The sequence below is a fragment of the Schistocerca nitens genome, chromosome 1, assembly GCF_023898315.1.
Source record: "Schistocerca nitens isolate TAMUIC-IGC-003100 chromosome 1, iqSchNite1.1, whole genome shotgun sequence".
Classification (NCBI taxonomy): Eukaryota; Metazoa; Arthropoda; class Insecta; order Orthoptera; family Acrididae; genus Schistocerca; species Schistocerca nitens.
Genome location: NC_064614.1, coordinates 929875039 through 929896413, shown reverse-complemented (window position 1 = coordinate 929896413; position 21375 = coordinate 929875039). Strand labels below are relative to the sequence as shown.

Here is a 21375-nt window from a genome sequence, read left to right as displayed (position 1 = left end):
TAAAGCATACTAGATCTCTGCCAGATGGATAAAATCATAGTTCATGTAGATTGCCTACAGATAAACATTAACCAAAATATCTTTTTAACCAACGGTAGTCAAGCATAAATAGGGAGAAAATGGGGGAGCAAGTGAACACTTTTTAAAAGGGAAGAACTGATAAGATAAACTTTTTGAAAAAGTACCTATAAAATGGTACTGAAGCAATGGGGAAGGAACTACAAAAGTTTAAAGTGGTCATCTGGTGATAGGTTCTTGCACCAGGGTATTAAGAGTCCTTCCTGTATGGCATCCATTGCAGTGGGCTGATGTGACAGTCGCACAGTAGAAGAGGTCACAGAGTGGTAGTAACACAAGCTGAATGTGGATGAGGCAGGCATGGCTCGAAGGAAAATGGAGCATCTACAAGATGCGTAGGGCATGGTAAACAAAATGTCATTTACTCAGTAAACATCTGAAAATTGGTAATCTTATTACAGGATTTAATAATAAATGTAAGACATGTAGTAATAGGAAGTGGTGGATGAAAAGCACTGTGGTGGTTAAATAAATCAATTTGGAAGTATAAATAGCATGAATAAAACATATTTAAAAATATTTTTAAAAAAATATTTGATGCTTCCCTACTAAGGAGGCTGTGAAACAGCAATACACATCCAGTGCGCAAGCTGTGAAGGTGGTCTATTGGGGAAGATCAGGCAATCAAAATTAGCCAAAAGGTATCAGTGTTTCAGCTCAGTTTGGTTGTTCCAGGTGTGGATAGATGACTGCTTCAAATATCTCATATGCACTTCTAAAACGTTTCAGGTGCCTCCTTTGTTTTTTTACAAATAATATTTCAAAATTATTCCCCATACTAGAAATTGGGTGTCCTGTTTTGCACTAATGTGAAATAATGGCAGACTTAGAGTTGGTCAATCTTAAATGTTCTTTAAAATGTACATCAAAACCACATCCAATTTGTGCAATATACAGGGTGCTTCCAAATGAATATACAGGTTCTACAGTTTTGTAGCATTTATTGCATTTAACTTACAACTATAAATAATACATCTAATGAAAGAGCGACTCAAACAGTTTTGTCTGAATACCTGTGTGTAAAGGGAAGAGTATGGAATGACCAAGAGTGACTTAAGAATGTGTTGAATGAGGGAGACTTTCAAGAGTAGCCCTCAGGAAACAGTTTGGAAGGCTAATTGTGAATTATCAATTCCAGTGACATCTGTGTGGGGACTTTCAAGGAGATACTTACAGTTATTCCTTATCATCTGTTGCTGTTGCAAGCTCCAAAGCCTATAGACAGTGGTTGTGTGCCAACTTTGCATTCCTTATCATCTGTTGCTGTTGCAAGCTCCAAAGCCTGTAGACAGTGGATGTGTGCCAACTTTGCAAGCAAAATGTTGCTGCATGATGATGTAGATTTTCTGGATCATACCACCTTCAGCACATAACTAATGAGGAGGTATTGAATAGAATTGGGGAGAAGAGGAGTTTGTCGCACAATTTGGCTAGAAGAAGGGATCGGTTGGTAGGACATGTTCTGAGGCATCAAGGGATCACCAATTTAGTACTAGAGGGCAGCATGGAGGGTAAAAATCGTAGAGGGAGACCAAGAGATGAATACACTAAGCAGATTCAGAAGGATGTAGGCTGCAGTAGGTACTGGGAGATGAAGAAGCTTGCACAGGATAGAGTAGCATGGAGAGCTGCATCAAACCAGTCTCACAAGGGGAGGCCGCCAATTGTGAAATTCATTTTCGATTCATACTGCGCATAATAAAAGCTCATGGCCAGAGGTGTAATGTGGGAAAGCACCAAGATGCACCTCGCAGCCGTTGTCGAGAAAATCGACAGTTAAAAGAAACCGTTGCGGTGAAATACTCTCTACGATTAATAATTTTCTATAGCGTTGTGGCGCAGCGGTAAGCGCTCGGGTTCGTAATCCGAAGGTCACCGGATCGAATCTCGCGCCATGCAATTTTTTTTATTATTAGTTTTTTGTAATATATATATATATATATATATATATATATATATATATATATATATATATATATATATATATGAAAGTGCTGGCAGGTCGACAGACACACAAACAAACACAAACATACACACAAAATTCAAGCTTTCGCAACAAACTGTTGCCTCATCAGGAAAGAGGGAAGGAGAGGGAAAGACGAAAGGATGTGGGTTTTAAGGGAGAGGGTAAGGACTCATTCCAATCCCGGGAGCGGAAAGACTTACCTTAGGGGGAAAAAAGGACGGGTATACACTCGCACACACACACATATCCATCCACACATATACAGACACAAGCAGACATATTTAAAGACAAAGAGTTTGGGCAGATATGTCAGTCGAGGCAGAAGTGCAGAGGCAAAGATGTTGTTGAATGACAGGTGAGGTATGAGTGGCGGCAACTTGAAATTAGTGGAGATTGAGGCCTGTTGGATAACGGGAAGAGAGGATATATTGAAGAGCAAGTTCCCATCTCCGGAGTTCGGATAGGTTGGTGTTAGTGGGAAGTATCCAGATAACCCGGACGGTGTAACACTGTGCCAAGATGTGCTGGCTGTGCACCAAGGCATGTTTAGCCACAGGGTGATCCTCATTACCAACAAACACTGTCTGCCTGTGTCCATTCATGCGAATGGACAGTTTGTTGCTGGTCATTCCCACATAGAATGCATCACAGTGTAGGCAGGTCAGTTGGTAGATCACGTGGGTGCTTTCACACGTGGCTCTGCCTTTGATCGTGTACACCTTCCGGGTTACAGGACTGGAGTAGGTGGTGGTGGGAGGGTGCATGGTACAGGTTTTACACCGGGGGCAGTTACAAGGGTAGGAGCCAGAGGGTAGGGAAGATGGTTTGGGGATTTCATAGGGATGAACTAAGAGGTTACGAAGGTTAGGTGGACGGCGGAAAGACACTCTTGGTGGAGTGGGGAGGATTTCATGAAGGATGGATCTCATTTCAGGGCAGGATTTGAGGAAGTCGTATCCCTGCTGGAGAGCCACATTCAGAATCTGATCCAGTCCCGGAAAGTATCCTGTCACAAGTGGGGCACTTTTGTGGTTCTTCTGTGGGAGGTTCTGGGTTTGAGAAGATGAGGAAGTGGCTCTGGTTATTTGCTACTGTACCAGGTCGGGAGGGTAGTTGCGGGATGCAAAAGCTGTTGTCAGGTTGTGTAGGCAGTTAACAACAGCTTTCGCATCCCACAACTACCCTCCCGACCTGGTACAGAAGCAAATAACCAGAGCCACTTCCTCATCCTCTCAAACCCAGAACCTCCCACAGAAGAACCACAAAAGTGCCCCAATTGTGACAGGATACTTTCCGGGACTGGATCAGATTCTGAATGTGGCTCTCCAGCAGGGATATGACTTCCTCAAATCCTGCCCTGAAATGAGATCCATCCTTCATGAAATCCTCCCCACTCCACCAAGAGTGTCTTTCCGCCATCCACCTAACCTTCGTAACCTCTTAGTTCATCCCTATGAAATCCCCAAACCACCTTCCCTACCCTCTGGCTCCTACCCTTGTAACCGCCCCCGGTGTAAAACCTGTACCATGCACCCTCCCACCACCACCTACTCCAGTCCTGTAACCCGGAAGGTGTACACGATCAAAGGCAGAGCCACGTGTGAAAGCACCCACGTGATCTACCAACTGACCTGCCTACACTGTGACGCATTCTATGTGGGAATGACCAGCAACAAACTGTCCATTTGCATGAATGGACACAGGCAGACAGTGTTTATTGGTAATGAGGATCACCCTGTGGCTAAACATGACTTGGTGCACGGCCAGCACATCTTGGCACAGTGTTACACCGTCCGGGTTATCTGGATACTTCCCACTAACACCAACCTATCCGAACTCCGGAGATGGGAACTTGCTCTTCAATATATCCTCTCTTCCCGTTATCCAACAGGCCTCAATCTCCGCTAACTTCAAGTTGCCGCCACTCATACCTCACCTGTCATTCAACAACATCTTTGCCTCTGCACTTCTGCCTCGACTGACATCTGTGCCCAAACTCTTTGTCTTTAAATATGTCTGCTTGTGTCTGTATATGTGTGGATGGATATGTGTGTGTGTGCGAGTGTATACCCGTCCTTTTTTCCCCCTAAGGTAAGTCTTTCTGCTCCCGGAATTGGAATGACTCCTTACCCTCTCCCTTAAAACCCACATCCTTTCGTCTTTCCCTCTCCTTCCCTCTTTCCTGATGAGGCAACAGTTTGTTGCGAAAGCTTGAATTTTGTGTGTATGTTTGTGTTTGTTTGTGTGTCTGTCGACCTGCCAGCACTTTCATTTGGTAAGTCACATCATTTTTGTTTTTAGATATATTTTTCCTACGTGGAATGTTTCCCTCTATTTTTATATATATATATATATATATATATATATATATATATATGATTGCTCTCCAATTGTACCGCCTCCATTTTTCCGTTTGTTTAACAGGGTGTACCAAAGCTCTCACGTCCGCACTGATTTTCGACGATGTTATAAGTTGCGCAAGGGACCGCATCTACCTTCTTTCGAAGTTAGCAGGGAACTATGCTGTTATGCGGCGGCTCGTTTCGGCCCATTCAACATCTGTCTTTCAAGTGTAACAAGCGAGTAACGGAGTTTATATTTCATACCTGCCACAACAAATTTGTGTTCGCGGGGTCTCTATTCTAATTCGAACGTTTTACTTACGCTATACGTATTCGTTTCGGAATACCGTTTCTACGTCTTCCGTTAACTATACGTGATTAACATTATGAAGACAATTAATAACATTTTTGAAATACAACTTTGTTTGCGGAAAACATAATGATGTTCGAAGTCGCCAGTTTTTCCACCACAAACGACTTTCAACAACTTATTATATGCGTAATTGTTGCAACTGATTGCCGGGAATTATATATATATTCGATTCGGTGACCTTCAGATTACGAACCTGAGTGCTTACCACTGCGCCACGACGCTGTAGAAAATTATTAATCGCAGAGAGTATTTCACCGCAACGGTTTCTTTTAACTGTCGATTTTCTCGACAACGGCTGAGAAGTGCATCTTGGTGCTTTGCCACATTACACCTCTGGCCATGAGCTTTTATTATGCGCAGTATGAATCGAATCTGAATTTCACAATTGGTGGCCTTACCTTGTCAGTACTGAAGACAACAACAACAACAACTACTACTACTACTACTACTACTACTACTACTACTACCACCACCACCACCTTCAGTGAGGAATTGGCATTTCACCTAAGCAGAAATGTAAACACATATAATGTGTGCATGTGGGAGTCACAAGATGGCACAGTTGCAGTGAGCCTCCATTAAATTGAATATTTAATGTGGCATATCCTGTTAGAAAGTTTATAGGTCTTTCTTCTTTGGTGAAGTAACTGTAACTGGTGTTTCTTATCTTGATGCACTGGAACTATCTACCACAGAGTTCCACATTTCAGTAAATTATCAGAGTGGATGAAAAATCAACTTAAGGGGAAAAATAATGTTCAGCTTTTCTTATCTTTGATAACATAGGGGCCAGTTACAAACATAAAGGACATTTGAATTTTAGCCAGTACAGGTGTCTACTTCATTACTTGCAACAATTGTCCACATAGGTATTTGGACAAATGGGGCATGGTTTTAATGTTATGTTTTAAAGGAGCATTTTAGTTTGGTCAACTCTAAATCTGCCATTAGTTTGCATTAGCATGAAGCAGGATACCCAGTTTCTCATATGTAGAATAATTTTAAAATATCATTTATGGAAAACAAAGGAAACACATTAAACATTTTAGAAAAAGTACAGATTATGAGATATTTGAAGCAGTTGCCCACCCACGCCTGGACTAACCAAACTGAACTTCCCCAACTGACCACCTTCACAACTTACATGCTGGATGGGTATTATTGTTTTACAGTCTGCTTAGTATAGAAGCATCAAACAATTTTCTAAAAAATATTTTTAAATATGTTTTATTCGTGCTATTTATACTTACAAATTCATTTATTTAAGCACCAAAGTGCTTTTCATCCACCACATACTATTACAACATGATTTAGATTTATTGCTAAATCTTGTAAATGAGTCCCAATTTTTCAGATGTTTATCGAGTGAATAACATTCTGTTTTCCATACCCCACCATATCTTGCGCATGCCTCTTTTTCCTTCATGCCACACCTACCTGGTCCAAATTCAGTTTGTATTAGTACCTCCCTATGACCTCTTCTACTGTGCAACTGTCACTATAGCCCACTGTAATGGATACCATATAAGGACTCTCAATAGCCTGGTGCAAGAACCTGTCACTGGATGACCACTATAAACTCTCATAGTTCCTTTGCCATTGCCTTAGCACAGTTTTCTAGGTAATTTTTCAAAAAAAAATTATTATCAGTTCTTCTATGTTAACAAGTGTTTGCTTGCTGCCCCATTTGCTCCCTATTTATGCTGAGCTACAGTGGTTTAAAACATTTTTTGGTTCATGCTTGTCTGTAGGTGATGTACATGAACGATGGTTTTATCCACTCATTGAATATCTATTATATGCTAACTGCACTCCTCTTTTAATGTGGATTGTACTTTAGAACTACAGTTAATAAGAAGTCAACTTTTCTACCATGGGTCTATCATAACACTGCTTTGGTGAGTGACGTCTTTCCTAAATGGTGTCGTTACCACTGTTGCTGCCCTATATATTTAGATTTGCAATGGTCTGCTCTCATTCATTAGGAATTTTATTGGAGCTTGAGCATCCATTTCCACTGTTTCTAATTTGCAGTGATTCACTCTTGTTCCATAGATACTTTATTGGAGCAAGATTTTTAACACTTTCAACATTTATCTTATGGTGTATAAATTCTAAGTTTAGCCATTCAGTGATCAACCTTTTAAGAGATTAAGCAATTAACTGGCTTACAACTTGAATGTTAGGACATCATACATTCTCTCTAGCCTTATGAAGTGACAAGTTGCGACTAAAAACTTGATCCATTTTCTCACTATTATACACAAAGTATTAACAGCATTTTACAAAAACATTTTTTGTATTCAATACAGATTATCACCTGAAGATGCACCTATAATTGCATGAAACTGATTGTGTTGCCTAATGAAGAAAGCTGTTGTACAGATAATGTTCCATGAAAAATTTTCATTCATTTTCAAAAAAATTGTAAGATTATTTTGGAGAATTTTTGGAAATCTCTTCATAGTAACAATTTCAACAATGTTGACCACTGCACAACATTCCCATCTATCACTATATCTTTCAACCTGTATCTTGTGAAGTTTTCGCTTAAAATGCTGTAGAAACAACACTGTTATGCTCTTCACCTGGTGGTTTAAATGTAGGGGAAATGATGTGTAATACTTACAACATTCTATGTTATGCAAGTGGCACATTCTTCCCACTATATGGTTCAGCTACATTTCTCTGAAAATTTTTACACATTCATTCATGACATGAAAATTTACTTACACCATTACCCAAGGCAATAAAGCCTCTCTCACAGCCTACCTATCATGACTGTACAAGCAGTGCAAGTTCATTGAGCATTCTTAATGGCAATCCATGGCACAGATGGCATATCCGTAGCTTGCTGAAAGCAAGGCTAATGGCTACTAAAGTCTCTAGTTCTTAATTTAATTGCTTAGGGCCTTCCCAATTGCAATTTTGCTAAAGTAACATATTTGATTCTTGACAGTGGGCAATTAGTCACTGAAGCTAGAGAAATACCAACCCTTGGCTTCAGTACATTTTGCTAGCATACAAGTAAAATAGGTATTGGGTCATAGCCTTTAACTTCAATGGAGTATGATTAAAATGAACTGTACACCAAAATATTACTTATACAATAATAAAAATTGTCTCAGCTTTACACATTCCCCAACTAAGATTGGTGCTTGAAAATTTAAGTTGTATTCCAATTTTAAAGGGTAGGTTTCTAATACTCTTTCAGGTTTTATATCAGAAAATTACATTTTCCACTATAGCTTGGAAAATAATTAATATCTTCACAAATGACTTTTAGGACAATGTTTTAATGTACAAACAAGCATGTTCTGCCAATTGGACACTGTTAGCAGCACCATTAAAGTTACCAGAAAAAGTAAAATATCTAAAATAATACTTTATAAAAGTAAGTCAGAATTGATATTATTTACTTTCACGTACACTGTCTGATCAAAGTGTGATTCATCACTTCAAATAACTCATTTCCAGTCATCCACTGTCCAGTAGTGTCACTCTTTACACTATCTCAGGTGTTGTGTGGAACTGACTACAGAAATGTGTGGCTTATGAGGACTGCTCGGTCATTGCAGCTCATTCTTTTAAACCCCCTGTGCACAATCATTATGACAGCTGGTAGCCTTTTGGAACTCATGAGTGATTCCTTCCACTGATTACATGCAATTTTTTACAGCGGCCTTCCAGAATGTTTTACAGTCCCTGCCTGCCAGTACTTGAGGTTTGCATGGTCTTTGATTAGCTGTGGTTGTTCCTTTGTGTTTCCACTTCACAATCACATCACCAACAGTTAACCTGGGCAGCTCTAAAACAGCTGAAATGTCCTTCATAAGTTTGTTACTTGGGTGACATCCAACAACTAGTCCACGTTCAAATTCAATGAGCTTCTAATGGTCAATTCCACATTACATAAGGATGTCTGGATACTTTTGATCAGATAGTATAGATATGTAATGAACGGTATAAAAATTCTTATGTGTTATTATTGTACAATCCCTCCCACCAAGCAATTTGCCATTTATAGCATTGGGTACCGATTACAGCCAATAGAAGTCTCACATTCAATGCATTTAAGGCTCATTAACATCTCCATAGCACATAAATCCCATACTTGATTCCTGACATAACCACCTACTTAAATTTCAGGAAATATTTTGAAGAAAATTAAGTACTATTTTTGGAGCAAGTATGTTAAATAAGAAATATGTTAATGAAATTAAATTAATTTTCAATAAAACTTTTCTTTCAGACTTAATTTAAAAATTGCCTTAAAGATTACATTAAATCAATGAAAAAATATAATTTAGTTATGATCTATTTTTTCAAAAACTTTACAGTTATTTCCATCTTTAACTTTTTCCTTAAAAATTTATGCAAAGTTGTAGTGAGAGAGACTTTCTGCAAATGAATGTGTTTTGCATATCAGTCACAGGAGATCACAGCTTTTTATGTATGAGAGTTTTAATTTGTTTCATGAGTCAATCCTCTGTTATTAGTAATAAGCTGAATTGAAAATTATTTAATTTGAAAGTTCTTAAGCAAAGTTATGGTAATTTAAAAAGTGATACAAGAATTAATTTTGAGAAAATGTCACTTGTCCAACACTATACTCTTATAAAAAGAAACACTATTCTTTATACTTACCATTATTACACATATAAAAATATTTTAATTGGTGCTTCAATTTTTTTTTCACCAATTTCCTTTGAATAGAGTATTAATGCAAGACTTCATATGGTGATGCTTCCCTTAACATTTTCTTGTAGCTCTCAGTTCTTACATTGATTCCTGGCATTCTTTTCTCAAAATATTTAGTACATAGAACTTTGTCTGGTAACTCGGCAGAGTTGGAGAGCATGCAGATAACGTTCTTAAGTATTTTAGGTCTGAGTCTGTGATTTACCTTCTTCTCATTTCTGATTCACATTTGTGTCTGTATGAGATACTGCTGCCTCTTGAGTGACTGGTGTGTACTGCAACAAGGTCAAGTGCATTTAAAAAAATAGAAAAATATTCAAATAGGCCACTGAGAGTTTCATTATTGAAATGTTGTGGTATGGTGAATAGTTACACTGTGTGCTATTTTAACAGAGCATAAATAGTCATTTAGCATGCAATACTAATGGACTGCAACAACTAAGGTACATATCTCAACACAGTTACTAATTTGGTGAGAGTACTTGACTGTAGAAACACAACAGTGCTGTAAAAGACCATCAATAAATGATTATGTGAGTACCTTCAGTAATAGAAACTTCTGTTTTTATGTTTTTTGCCTTTCACTTTTTCCTGAACTGATGTAGTTCATACCCATACTTTTTTGTGCTGATAGTACAACTGTAAGATATTTCTAGAACCGATTTCTGGATATGATTTCAATGTCTAGTGTAGCTGATGTCAAATGTATTCGCAACTGCAACAAAATTTGGTAATAGTACAAAAGTTACAGATTGTCACTAATATCTGGTGTAATAATAATAATAAAATTTTCTGTAACTGATCATGGTGTTTCAGGTTATTGACACAGAAACCGGTCGCTCACTAGGCCCTTATAAACAAGGAGAAATCCTGTGCCGTGGTTCAGCTATAATGAAAGGCTATATTGGAGACGAAAAAGCAACAGCTGCAACCATAGATAGTGATGGCTGGTTACATACTGGAGATGTTGGCTACTATGACAATGATGGGTATTTCTTCATTGTTGATCGCATCAAAGAACTTATCAAATACAAAGGATTTCAGGTAAGACAGAAATTTTGAATTTTGAACACAATATTTGTTCCATATGTCCATAAGCTTTCCCTTTACAGGAACACAATGAGAGACACTCTGAAACCTGAAACATGAAGAACTTAGTATGATAAATTTATTTATGCATAGGCTCTACTTTTATTTGTAATCCAGATGGAGACCATGGAAATTTAAACACATTATTTCAATTACGATCCCCTTTCTCAAAGTTCCAAATTTCATGTAAATTAAAAGGGATGTGAAACTGCACATGCATCTCTATATCAGATATGGTGGTGATTCCTCACTTATATTGACACAAATTAAACACCACAATACATATGGCAACAGCACATATGAGCTAGTATTCAGTTTCTATCCATGAATATATTTTGATATGATGCACATACCCTGATGAGCCAAAACATTATGTTCATTTGTTTAATACCATGTTGGTTCTCCTTTTGAAAACTATAAAGCAGAGATTTCCTGTGACATGGATTTGACAAGTCTTTGGTAAGTATCTGGAGTATGCATCAGACATCTATAACCAGGTCACAGAATTCCTGTAAACTAAGGGTTGGTGGTTTTTGAACACGGAGTTGGTGACCAATTAAATCCCAGATGTATTCTGTCAGGTTTAGGCAACTACTGTTGACTTTAGATTAGGTGAATCTGGTGGGCAATACAGCAATGAAGATACACTATTGTGCTCCTCAAACCACTGTAGCACACTTCTGGTCTTGTGACATGGACAGTTATTCCACTGAATGATCCCATTGGTATCAGGGAAGACATAAATTACGAAGGGATGCAGGCAGTCTGTCATAATATTCATGTATTCACAGCTGTGATGGTGCTTTCAGTTACTACTGCAGCTCCCACAGAGCCCAGGGGAATGTCCGCCATAGCGTAATATTGTCCCCACCAGCCTGCATTCATAGTGTGGTGCACGTTTCAAGTAACCATTCACTTGAATGACAAAGAATCCTGACAGAGACATTGATCTGATGTAACAAGAAAAGTGATTCATCTGACCAGGCTACACAATTCCTTTGATCCACAGTCCAATGTTGATTATACTGTGACCACTACAATTATAATTGATGATGTCACTGGGTCACCATGAGAACGTGTATTAGGGATTATTGCTGCTGAACACCACATTCCACAATGTGCACTGTATGGTGTGCTCTGAAACACTTTTACCGGCACCAGCATTATAATGTGTAAACAAATCTGCCGTAGATAACTGCATGTATCACTTTACATGAGCAGTCAAACCTTGACATTTTGTGATGAGGTATGGATGTCAAATAGCTTGTCATTCTTCAACTGCTTTTCATAGACGCTCACAACATCAGCAAGTGAACAGCCAAACAGCTTCCCAGGTGCCAAGCCATAACAACCTGGTCTTTGTCAAAGTCATTTATGCATGTGGATTATCCCATTTGCTGCCCCTATCATCGCTAGAACGATTCCCCATTCATCACTGTTCTACTTATGCAATTTTCTTATTACATCGCATTCCAACAACACCACCAAGCAGCATTCAGTCTCATGGTGGGCAACAGTCATAACGTTTTGGCTCATCAGTGTACAGGATGTATTTGAAATGAGTATAAAAAATGAGAGGGGTGTTAGAGTGGGTCATAATAAGAACATTCCATATAGCAACCCATGTCCGCATCCCTTAGAATATGGTGCTAGGTGTCATTGAACAGGGTCACACACTGCCAAGAGGCTAAGCACACAGCATGCCATCAGAGCCATCATTGTAGCAGATCTGCAGGGCAACATTTTCAATGTATTTGTGGCATCAAGATAAATGAGAAGTCGGGGTGAAAATTTATAACCTTTGTTTGAAGACAGTTACAAAAAGTGCTCAGAATTATAGAATTACGCCCTCTTGCTTGAACGCACACCATGCAATGATGCTGAAGTGACTGTCACACTCTTTCAGACACTCCTGGCAAAGTGGAAATTGCATTGGAGGCTGCCAAAATGAGCACTATCAGCTCTTCAACAATCTCAATGGGTGTTTCATAGACAACAGATTTCAGGTGGCCCCACAAGAAAAAATCAATGGGCATCAAGTCGGGGGAATGTGCTGGCCATGCCACCAGCCCACTGCGCCCTGTCAGTTTCTCACCAAATGTTTCATCCAAATGAATCCACACTTCATGTGCAAAGCACACAGGTGCACCATTGTGTTGGTACCACATTCACTGTTGCACATTGAGTTGAACATATTCCAACAATTCTGGCAAAGTTTCTCATAAAAAGATTAAAGATTAAGTATCTGTTTGCAATCAGTTGCCAGGGGAGCTTGTATAGACTGACCAGATTATTGCCTACCAAGCCAGCCCAAACATTGACAGTGAAGCGACCTTGATGACCATGAACGAAGAGATTGTGTGAATTTTCCCATACCCACACATGTTGATTTTGGCTGTTGAACATACCTTCTCATGTAAAGAATGCCTCATTCATAAAAAGTACATGGTTTGGAAAGTCTGGTTGACGGTACACCTTTGCAAAAACCACTGGCAGGATTCAGTTCGAGGAGGAAAATCATCTGGGTTAAGGGTGTGAACCTTCTGAAGGTGACAGGAGTGCAAATCACATTCATGCTACACACACCAAATTGTGGAATGGCTTCCACCCATTTCCCATGCAATGTATCATAAGCTTGCTGAGGCTGTGTTTTCCAGCAGTGCTTACTCCTTCTCTTCAATCCCTGGTGTACACACTGCGTGTTGACAACCACATCCATCAGGCCTTTGCCCCTGCAACACAAAATGAATACACGGGTTTTGAAGTAGGCCTTAAACACACATGTGCCATTATGAGAATGTGCCAGTGGATACTGTACCCCAAGTGAACCTGTCCCTTAAAGGGACGTGTAGATGGCAGTAAATTTGCGTGACTGTGGCACTCGATGATTTCGAAACCGCTGAACATACAAATGTTGGGCAGCATGAGCATTTCCATCTGCCAACCCATAACCACAGAGCATGTCTGCTCCTTCCTCCCAAGACTAACACTCCATGTCCTGTCCACTCCACACAGTAATAAACATAAGAGGGTCCCCATTTGATGACAAACTGACACAAGGGGAACCAGATTCCGCAGTGTGCACAGGTGCTGCCTTCTGTGCAACACATATCAAACAGGCATTTGCACAGCCAAAGTAACATGTTTATGTCCCAGTAAAAGGCAGAAAATGCATAGTGTTGTCCCACCTGGAATATCTACAACTATGCTGACCAGAGTGTCTGCAAATACAGGTCATAAAACGTCAACATTATGTCACTTTTACCTCAATGTCACAAATACATTGAAATCGTTGCCCTGCAGACCTGCTATCATGAAGGCTCAGATGGTATGTTGTGTGTCTAACCTCCAGGTGCCGTGTGATGCTGTTCAATGATGCCTATTGCTGTACACTAAGGGATATAGGCTTGGGTTGCTACCAGTCCTCTTATTTTCTGCATTCATTTCAGATACGCACTGTATATTCAACATATGTGCTGTTACTATGAGATAAAGTGAATCCTATTAGGAAACAGTAAATAATACCACAATCCCTTATTTTATCAATGTACAAAAATTAAATGAAAATATTAGTAAGCTTGGAATTACTATACACAGTATCTTCTTACTATTTTACTGCTTCATTTATGAAATATGCCTGATGTTAGGGTCATTTGTGTAAATGAAAAAATGTCTATCATTTAAAAATATAATTTTGCACTAGTTTAAATAAAGCAGACCCCCAAATATATGATGCAGCTACTATGCCTGCTTCACAGAAGCTACAGAAAGTATTGTAACGAAATTTAAAAAAATTTCAACAGGTGGCCCCTGCAGAGCTTGAAGGAATCATTGTGAATCATCCAGCAGTATATGAAGTGGCTGTCATTGGTGTGCCTGACAAAATTGCTGGTGAACTACCAAAAGCTTTTGTAGTTCAACAAGCTCCAGTAACAGAACAGGAAATTATTGATTATGTTGCAAGTAAGTCAATAGAGTGATTAAGATATTACACTACATGTGAGCATTCAGATTAGGCTGATGAGAGAAAATCCACTCCTATTGTTTTGAGTGCATGCATGACCTTCATCACTTCAAATTTTCTGGAATTTTACACTCCTGGAAATGGAAAAAAGAACACATTGACACCGGTGTGTCAGACCCACCATACTTGCTCCGGACACTGCGAGAGGGCTGTACAAGCAATGATCACACGCACGGCACAGCGGACACACCAGGAACCGCGGTGTTGGCCGTCGAATGGCGCTAGCTGCGCAGCATTTGTGCACCGCCGCCGTCAGTGTCAGCCAGTTTGCCGTGGCATACGGAGCTCCATCGCAGTCTTTAACACTGGTAGCATGCCGCGACAGCGTGGACGTGAACCGTATGTGCAGTTGACGGACTTTGAGCGAGGGCGTATAGTGGGCATGCGGGAGGCTGGGTGGACGTACCGCCGAATTGCTCAACACGTGGGGCGTGAGGTCTCCACAGTACATCGATGTTGTCGCCAGTGGTCGGTGGAAGGTGCACGTGCCCGTCGACCTGGGACCGGACCGCAGCGACGCACGGATGCACGCCAAGACTGTAGGATCCTACGCAGTGCCACAGGGGACCACACCGCCACTTCCCAGCAAATTAGGGACACTGTTGCTCCTGGGGTATCGGCGAGGACCATTCGCAACCGTCTCCATGAAGCTGGGCTACGGTCCCGGACACCGTTAGGCCGTCTTCCACTCATGCCCCAACATCGTGCAGCCCGCCTCCAGTGGTGTCGCGACAGGCGTGAATGGAGGGACGAATGGAGACGTGTCGTCTTCAGCGATGAGAGTCGCTTCTGCCTTGGTGCCAATGATGGTCGTATGCGTGTTTGGCGCCGTGCAGGTGAGCGCCACAATCAGGACTGCATACGACCGAGGCACACAGGGCCAACACCCGGCATCATGGCGTGGGGAGCGATCTCCTACACTGACCGTACACCACTGGTGATCGTCGAGGGGACACTGAATAGTGCACGGTACATCCAAACCATCATCGAACCCATCGTTCTACCATTCCTAGACCGGCAAGGGAACTTGCTGTTCCAACAGGACAATGCACGTCCGCATGTATCCCATGCCACCCAACGTGCTCTAGAAGGTGTAAGTCAACTACCCTGGCCAGCAAGATCTCCGGATCTATCCCCCATTTAGCATGTTTGGGACTGGATGAAGCATCGTCTCACGCGGTCTGCACGTCCAGCACGAACGCTGGTCCAACTGAGGCGCCAGGTGGAAATGGCATGGCAAGCCGTTCCACAGGACTACATCCAGCATCTCTACGATCGTCTCCATGGGAGAATAGCAGCCTGCATTGCTGCGAAAGGTGGATATACACTGTACTAGTGCCGACATTGTGCATGCTCTGTTGCCTGTGTCTATGTGCGTGTGGTTCTGTCAGTGTGATCATGTGATGTATCTGACCCCAGGAATGTGTCAATAAAGTTTCCCCTTCCTGGGACAATGAATTCACGGTGTTCTTATTTCAATTTCCAGGAGTGTATTTCCCTTTTGACCGTATCTCTCATATCACACTTTATCTGATGCATGACTTTCAGTAGGTATTCCATGCACAAAAATAGCACAATAAACTCACAGAAAATTGTCCACAACATATGGACTCCTATGAACTAGTTGAATGACTGACATGCTTAGAAAATTCTGGATGACAATTGTGCCATGGCAACATTTACTGCAGCTTGCAGCTGCAGTAAGATAACATGTCCCACTTTGAATCACTTTTCACTTTATGTCACTGAAACAGACTTTATGACGTACCCCTCAGAAATCACTCATTCTGGTGGAATTTTCAAAATAGATGACATTATTACAGCTGGGATAGGAAGATTCAAAACACTGATTCTGCTTTGCTTCCTCGTGCTTGACTGTAGAAACAATTGATACCTGCAACGTGACAACTTTGTCTTGATTTCTGATTTCTAAGTTATAACCACTCATGGAAGTCTACGCTCTTACTTTTTAGTGCTGATAGTGATTTTCCAGCAGCAAATCTAATGTGATGATGTGACACTGTTGTTGCACAGTTACAGATATGATCACAAAGTATGTGCCTTTGACTTTGAATATCTAAATGTATTCACATACTATAGGAGCATAATGAGATCCTGTATTGTTCATACATCTGGTTCTGCTTTACATCTATGCAGCACGGACAAAAAAATATGCCTACTGTCTTGGGCAATGTAAAAGGGTTACAGTTTTCCACTTGCAAAGAAAATTGGAAAAGTAAATTAATGTTTAAACGGAGACTATATTCTGAAACTATTTGTGTGCGCTACACTGTGTAAAGCGGACATTATTTTCAATTTTAATTCAATTATTTATAGTAATGACATATAACTGTTTTTCCATGCAATGAACACCACTGCTTAATACTGCACCACATGTATTACATTCTAATGACAAAAAGCATCTTTATTATAAAGATTTGTGTTGTTTACTCTTGTTGCAGTTTTTAGCTATGTCTTGTATCATCAAACAACACATGATTTTCTGGTGTTTTGATACTTATCAACATGTTTCTTTTTTGCTATCCTCCCCTTAACAGAACAGGTATCTTCACACAAGCAATTGCGAGGAGGAGTTGAATTTGTTAATGAAATACCAAAAACAAGCACCGGAAAGATCTTGCGAAGAGAGCTACGTAGACTGAAATCAAAACTTTAAGTTCTATGGATGACACAGGATTTCATCTCGTCTAGAGTATCTATTGAAGAGACTGTTAAAAAATGTATAATATTTTATACTACAACAATAAAAATAAACTACTTTAGGGATACAAGACTTTCTCTTTTTTCTCTCTTCCTTTCTTTTCCAAATTGATTGGTATAACACAAACACGACACATTACAACAATGCTCAAGTGGTCACCTGCACAACACAATTACTCACCCTACCCATCATCTGCATGACAGAGTGAGACAATGTTAAACATCATCCTTTGGGACCAGGGAAGGAAACAATTAATAATACCTCACATTGTTACCATGCTCCATAATATGAGTACTTGAATGCAGTGATTTTTACAATAACAACCCATGAAAAAAAGCACCACTTTAGTTAAGGTAACTTTGATCCTTTCTGAGTTCGTCAAATTTAAGGATGAATATGTGTTCACTGACAACTGAAATATTGTTGTGTAGTTTTATAGAACATTAATTTTCCACATTACCACTCTCTGTTAAACTCAACAAGAAAATAAATGGATTTTCAATGTAATACTGCATGAATAATGCCAATGAAAATCCATTACATATTTACTAGGTTCTAATAAATAAAAACAGAGGAAAGTGATACTGCCAATATTCCAAACAACTGTCACCAAACAATAATATACATGGACACGAACTGAAATTTGACTATCGTTAATGAACTGCTTCTTCAAAAGCTTATATTTCTACATATGTTGTTGCACATGGCACTTCATTACAAAGCAATCAGAATACTTCTTACTATGATTTTCTTTCTTTTTTTGTAATTCTGTAATGTTTAAATTATTCCATATTTTTGTGTAATACCTTGTTAGTTCAGAAATAAATTAATTAGTTCAATGAAAATATTGAAAAATATTGTTGCTACTCACCATATAGCGGAAATGCTGAGTCGCAATAGGCACAACAAAAAGACTGTCAGAAAGTAACCTTTTGGCCAACAGGCCCTTCATTGGAAAAAGACCACACACACACACACACACACACACACACACACACACACACTAGTGTGTAAAAGAAACAACAAGTCAAAAAGACAAACTTCATGTCCATTCAGTAAGTACATCAGCCTTTAAAACCTCCAATACAAATAGTGACATGCAAATGTACAATGGTCTCCACATTGAATAAAAGTTATTTCATCATTTTCACTATTTTATTAAACCCCAAGGGCATTCCTATCAGATCACTGCTTCTATTCAATGGCATAATTTGCAAACCATATTATGTACAACAGATATGAAGCAAAAATATTCCAAAACTGCTACTGCTCCTAAAGCAAGATTGAATGGAATTAATTTATTGCACTATTACAATAAATTTTTTATGTTATATGTAACTTGTATGTGTGTGTGTGTGTGTGTGTGTGTGTGTGTGTGTGTGTGTGTGTGTGTGTGTGTGCGCGCGCGCGCGCGTGCGCGCGCATGCTTGCATGTGCGTGTGCATGTTCGTGTGCGCACGTGTACAGATGCAAGAGTGCTTGTGTACGGGCATGCTCTTATATGCAAACAATATCCCACAGTTCATAGAGATTTGCTGGACAAATAAAAATTTTTAATTAGAAGTGGACACCAGTTTGAATAAGGCAAGGGTGGAGCAAAGAATTGCCATTGTACTTTTCAAAGAAATCATGCTGGGATCAAGATCGAAATGTGTATCCCACACATCCAAAATGTATACACATTCATCTTGTATACTGACTACTGTGTGATCTTACTTGGTTACCTCATTTAGGAACACTACTACTACTATTACTATTCACATTTCAATACCTTATTATAATTATGGCATTTATGTTTCAATGTATTCATACAAATATAATTTTTCTTTGTTTTTATTGAGTAGACAGGAATAGTGACAATGTCACATCAGTTTTTCATTTGAAGAGGACCTTAGCTGTCCTGAACATTGCAATCTTTTATCTTATTGTCAGCAACAGTGAGAAAGTCAAGATATCCCATGTTTTTTATTGTAAAAATTAAACAAAATAATTACTCACTTTGAATAAGCTTTGCAATGTGGTGCAAACTAACTGCAGTGGAGTGGGAGGGGGTGGGGAGTGGGAAGGGAGTAAAGAGTGTGTGTGCAGCTCCAAGTTTTTCCTCTGTTCCATGCAATTATGTCACAGTTGAGATGGGAAGTGAACAATTTAGTTTTTATGATTTGTAGTTCTAAATGTAAATTATTGTCCTTCTTTTTTAAGTATTTTTAAAGCTATGTAGAGGAGCTTTGTAATTCTATTTATCCTGTGAGGTAGTAAACATTTGAGATTATGATTCATGAAGTTTTACATTTGCTACTTGTCTCTAGGATGCCATCATTTTATAAGGAAGCATGTCACATGATAACAGTGTGATATCAGCGGTGTGGAGGGTAAGAGTGCAATGAAGTTTTAATGTCGTCATATTATCCACTACTGAATAAAATGGTTGTTTTGTATGCCAGTGAATGTGTATATTACAAGGACCAGGTCTGTTGATTAAAATTAGGGTTGCACAGTTTGTTCTTATGGAAACGTAGCAATTGTAAATTGTGTAAATTGCTGGCTATCTATTAATTTATGTGTGGCAAAATAATGCTTCAAAATGGATAAATGAAAACTTATGTTATTAAATAACAGTTCAGTTTTTCCAGAATTATGAGAATGCCCAAAGAAACAAACAAACAAATAGGTCAATGAGCAAAATATTAGTATGCATGCAGCAGCTTTACAGAAAGGTTTAGCATTTAGCATACAATATACAAAGCAGTTATGAGCAAAAAAACAGAAAAGAAAAGTCTGCAAAATTTCACTGTGACCCTTTCCATGATTATATCTTCAAAGATGATATAAGTATTGAGTCTCAACAACTTCTGCCAGTTAGCTTATAAACTAACAGTGAAGAATCTCCTTAAGGTTGCTGAAAAATGGCATGTGGAGAAACTGGCATCTGATGATTGGCTGAAGGGATCTCACGTGAATTCAAACATTAGAAACAAAGATTTTAGAATCCTGCTATGTATCTTGAGATTAATTCAACCTGCATAACATTATTTCTTGATAAAATATAAACTGTAATTAAATGGCATTCAAAATTTGCTAACAGACCTCATGTGCACAATATGGATGAAACTGAAACACTGACTGTATAAAATTTCCAAACTGTTTTGCTGAGAGAGAGAGACAGCAAGGTAGCAAAATTATCAGAGCAGAATGCGGCCACCACCTGCTGCATTATTAATATTGAAAGTACTAATACTCCCCTCCCACTTTTAAACAGTAGTTTTTTATTTTACTCTAAGAAATTAAGCCTTTCTGGGGCATCATCTTTCTTCTATGTCAAGTAATATGAAATAGCATTTAAAAAAAGGAAAACAGAATGCAGCCTTTTTTCACCACGGCACTAGGAGGAGGAGGTTGGTGGGACTATTGACCTGTCCACCTCTTACCCCTCGGAAAGATCCCTGATTCTTATCTGACAGCAGGCCAGTAGCCATTGGAGCCATCCTGGAATGAGGAAAAATCCCCACCACTTATTTGGGATAGAACCCAGGAACTCCATAGCTGATGTCTAGTGCTTGACCCACTAAACCACCATGAGCACACTTTCATTCCTTAAATTATTTAGATTCCACCAAGGACATTCCATTGCCACAACTTTGTATAAGGGTCAGTCAAATGAAAACAAAACAGACTATACAATGAACATGATGCAGAAGTTGATAATGCAAGTTGGTGTGTGTACAGAATAGAACTGGGAATCAGGAAGGAAAGCATGAATGTTCATCACCATGCCATCTGTCTGTGAGATATGCTCAATGTGAGGTCACCCTGTGTGTGTGTGTGTGTGTGTGTGTGTGTGTGTGTGTGTGTGTGTGTAGCAAATGAAATTGAGGAGGTCAGGTGTCATTGAAAGATGGCACTCAGCAAGGATAGATTCATCATCTTAGTATCCCCTGTGTCACTGCTGCAACGGATTCTGCCATCAGAAATGACCAGTGGCAGACAGAGACAGGCATTCGGCTCATGTTGGGCATCATTCATGGTATCACTCATGCTATGATGATAGAGTGTTTGAAGTTCTGGCGAATCTGCATGCAG

At 39.5% G+C, this 21375-nt stretch overlaps 1 protein-coding gene across 1 annotated transcript in view; it reads left to right on the top strand.

Moving 5' to 3' along the window:
• The window catches only part of LOC126193392 (uncharacterized), a 139070-nt gene extending 121716 nt beyond the window's left edge, over positions 1-17354 (top strand). Inside the window, exons 7-9 of the mRNA XM_049932683.1 lie at positions 10277-10504; positions 14353-14512; positions 17132-17354. Of these exons, the coding sequence (XP_049788640.1) occupies positions 10277-10504; positions 14353-14512; positions 17132-17250 (507 nt within the window). The 3' untranslated portion in view covers positions 17251-17354. The remainder of the gene's footprint in view (positions 1-10276; positions 10505-14352; positions 14513-17131) is intronic.
• The last annotated feature ends 4021 nt before the right edge of the window (positions 17355-21375 follow it).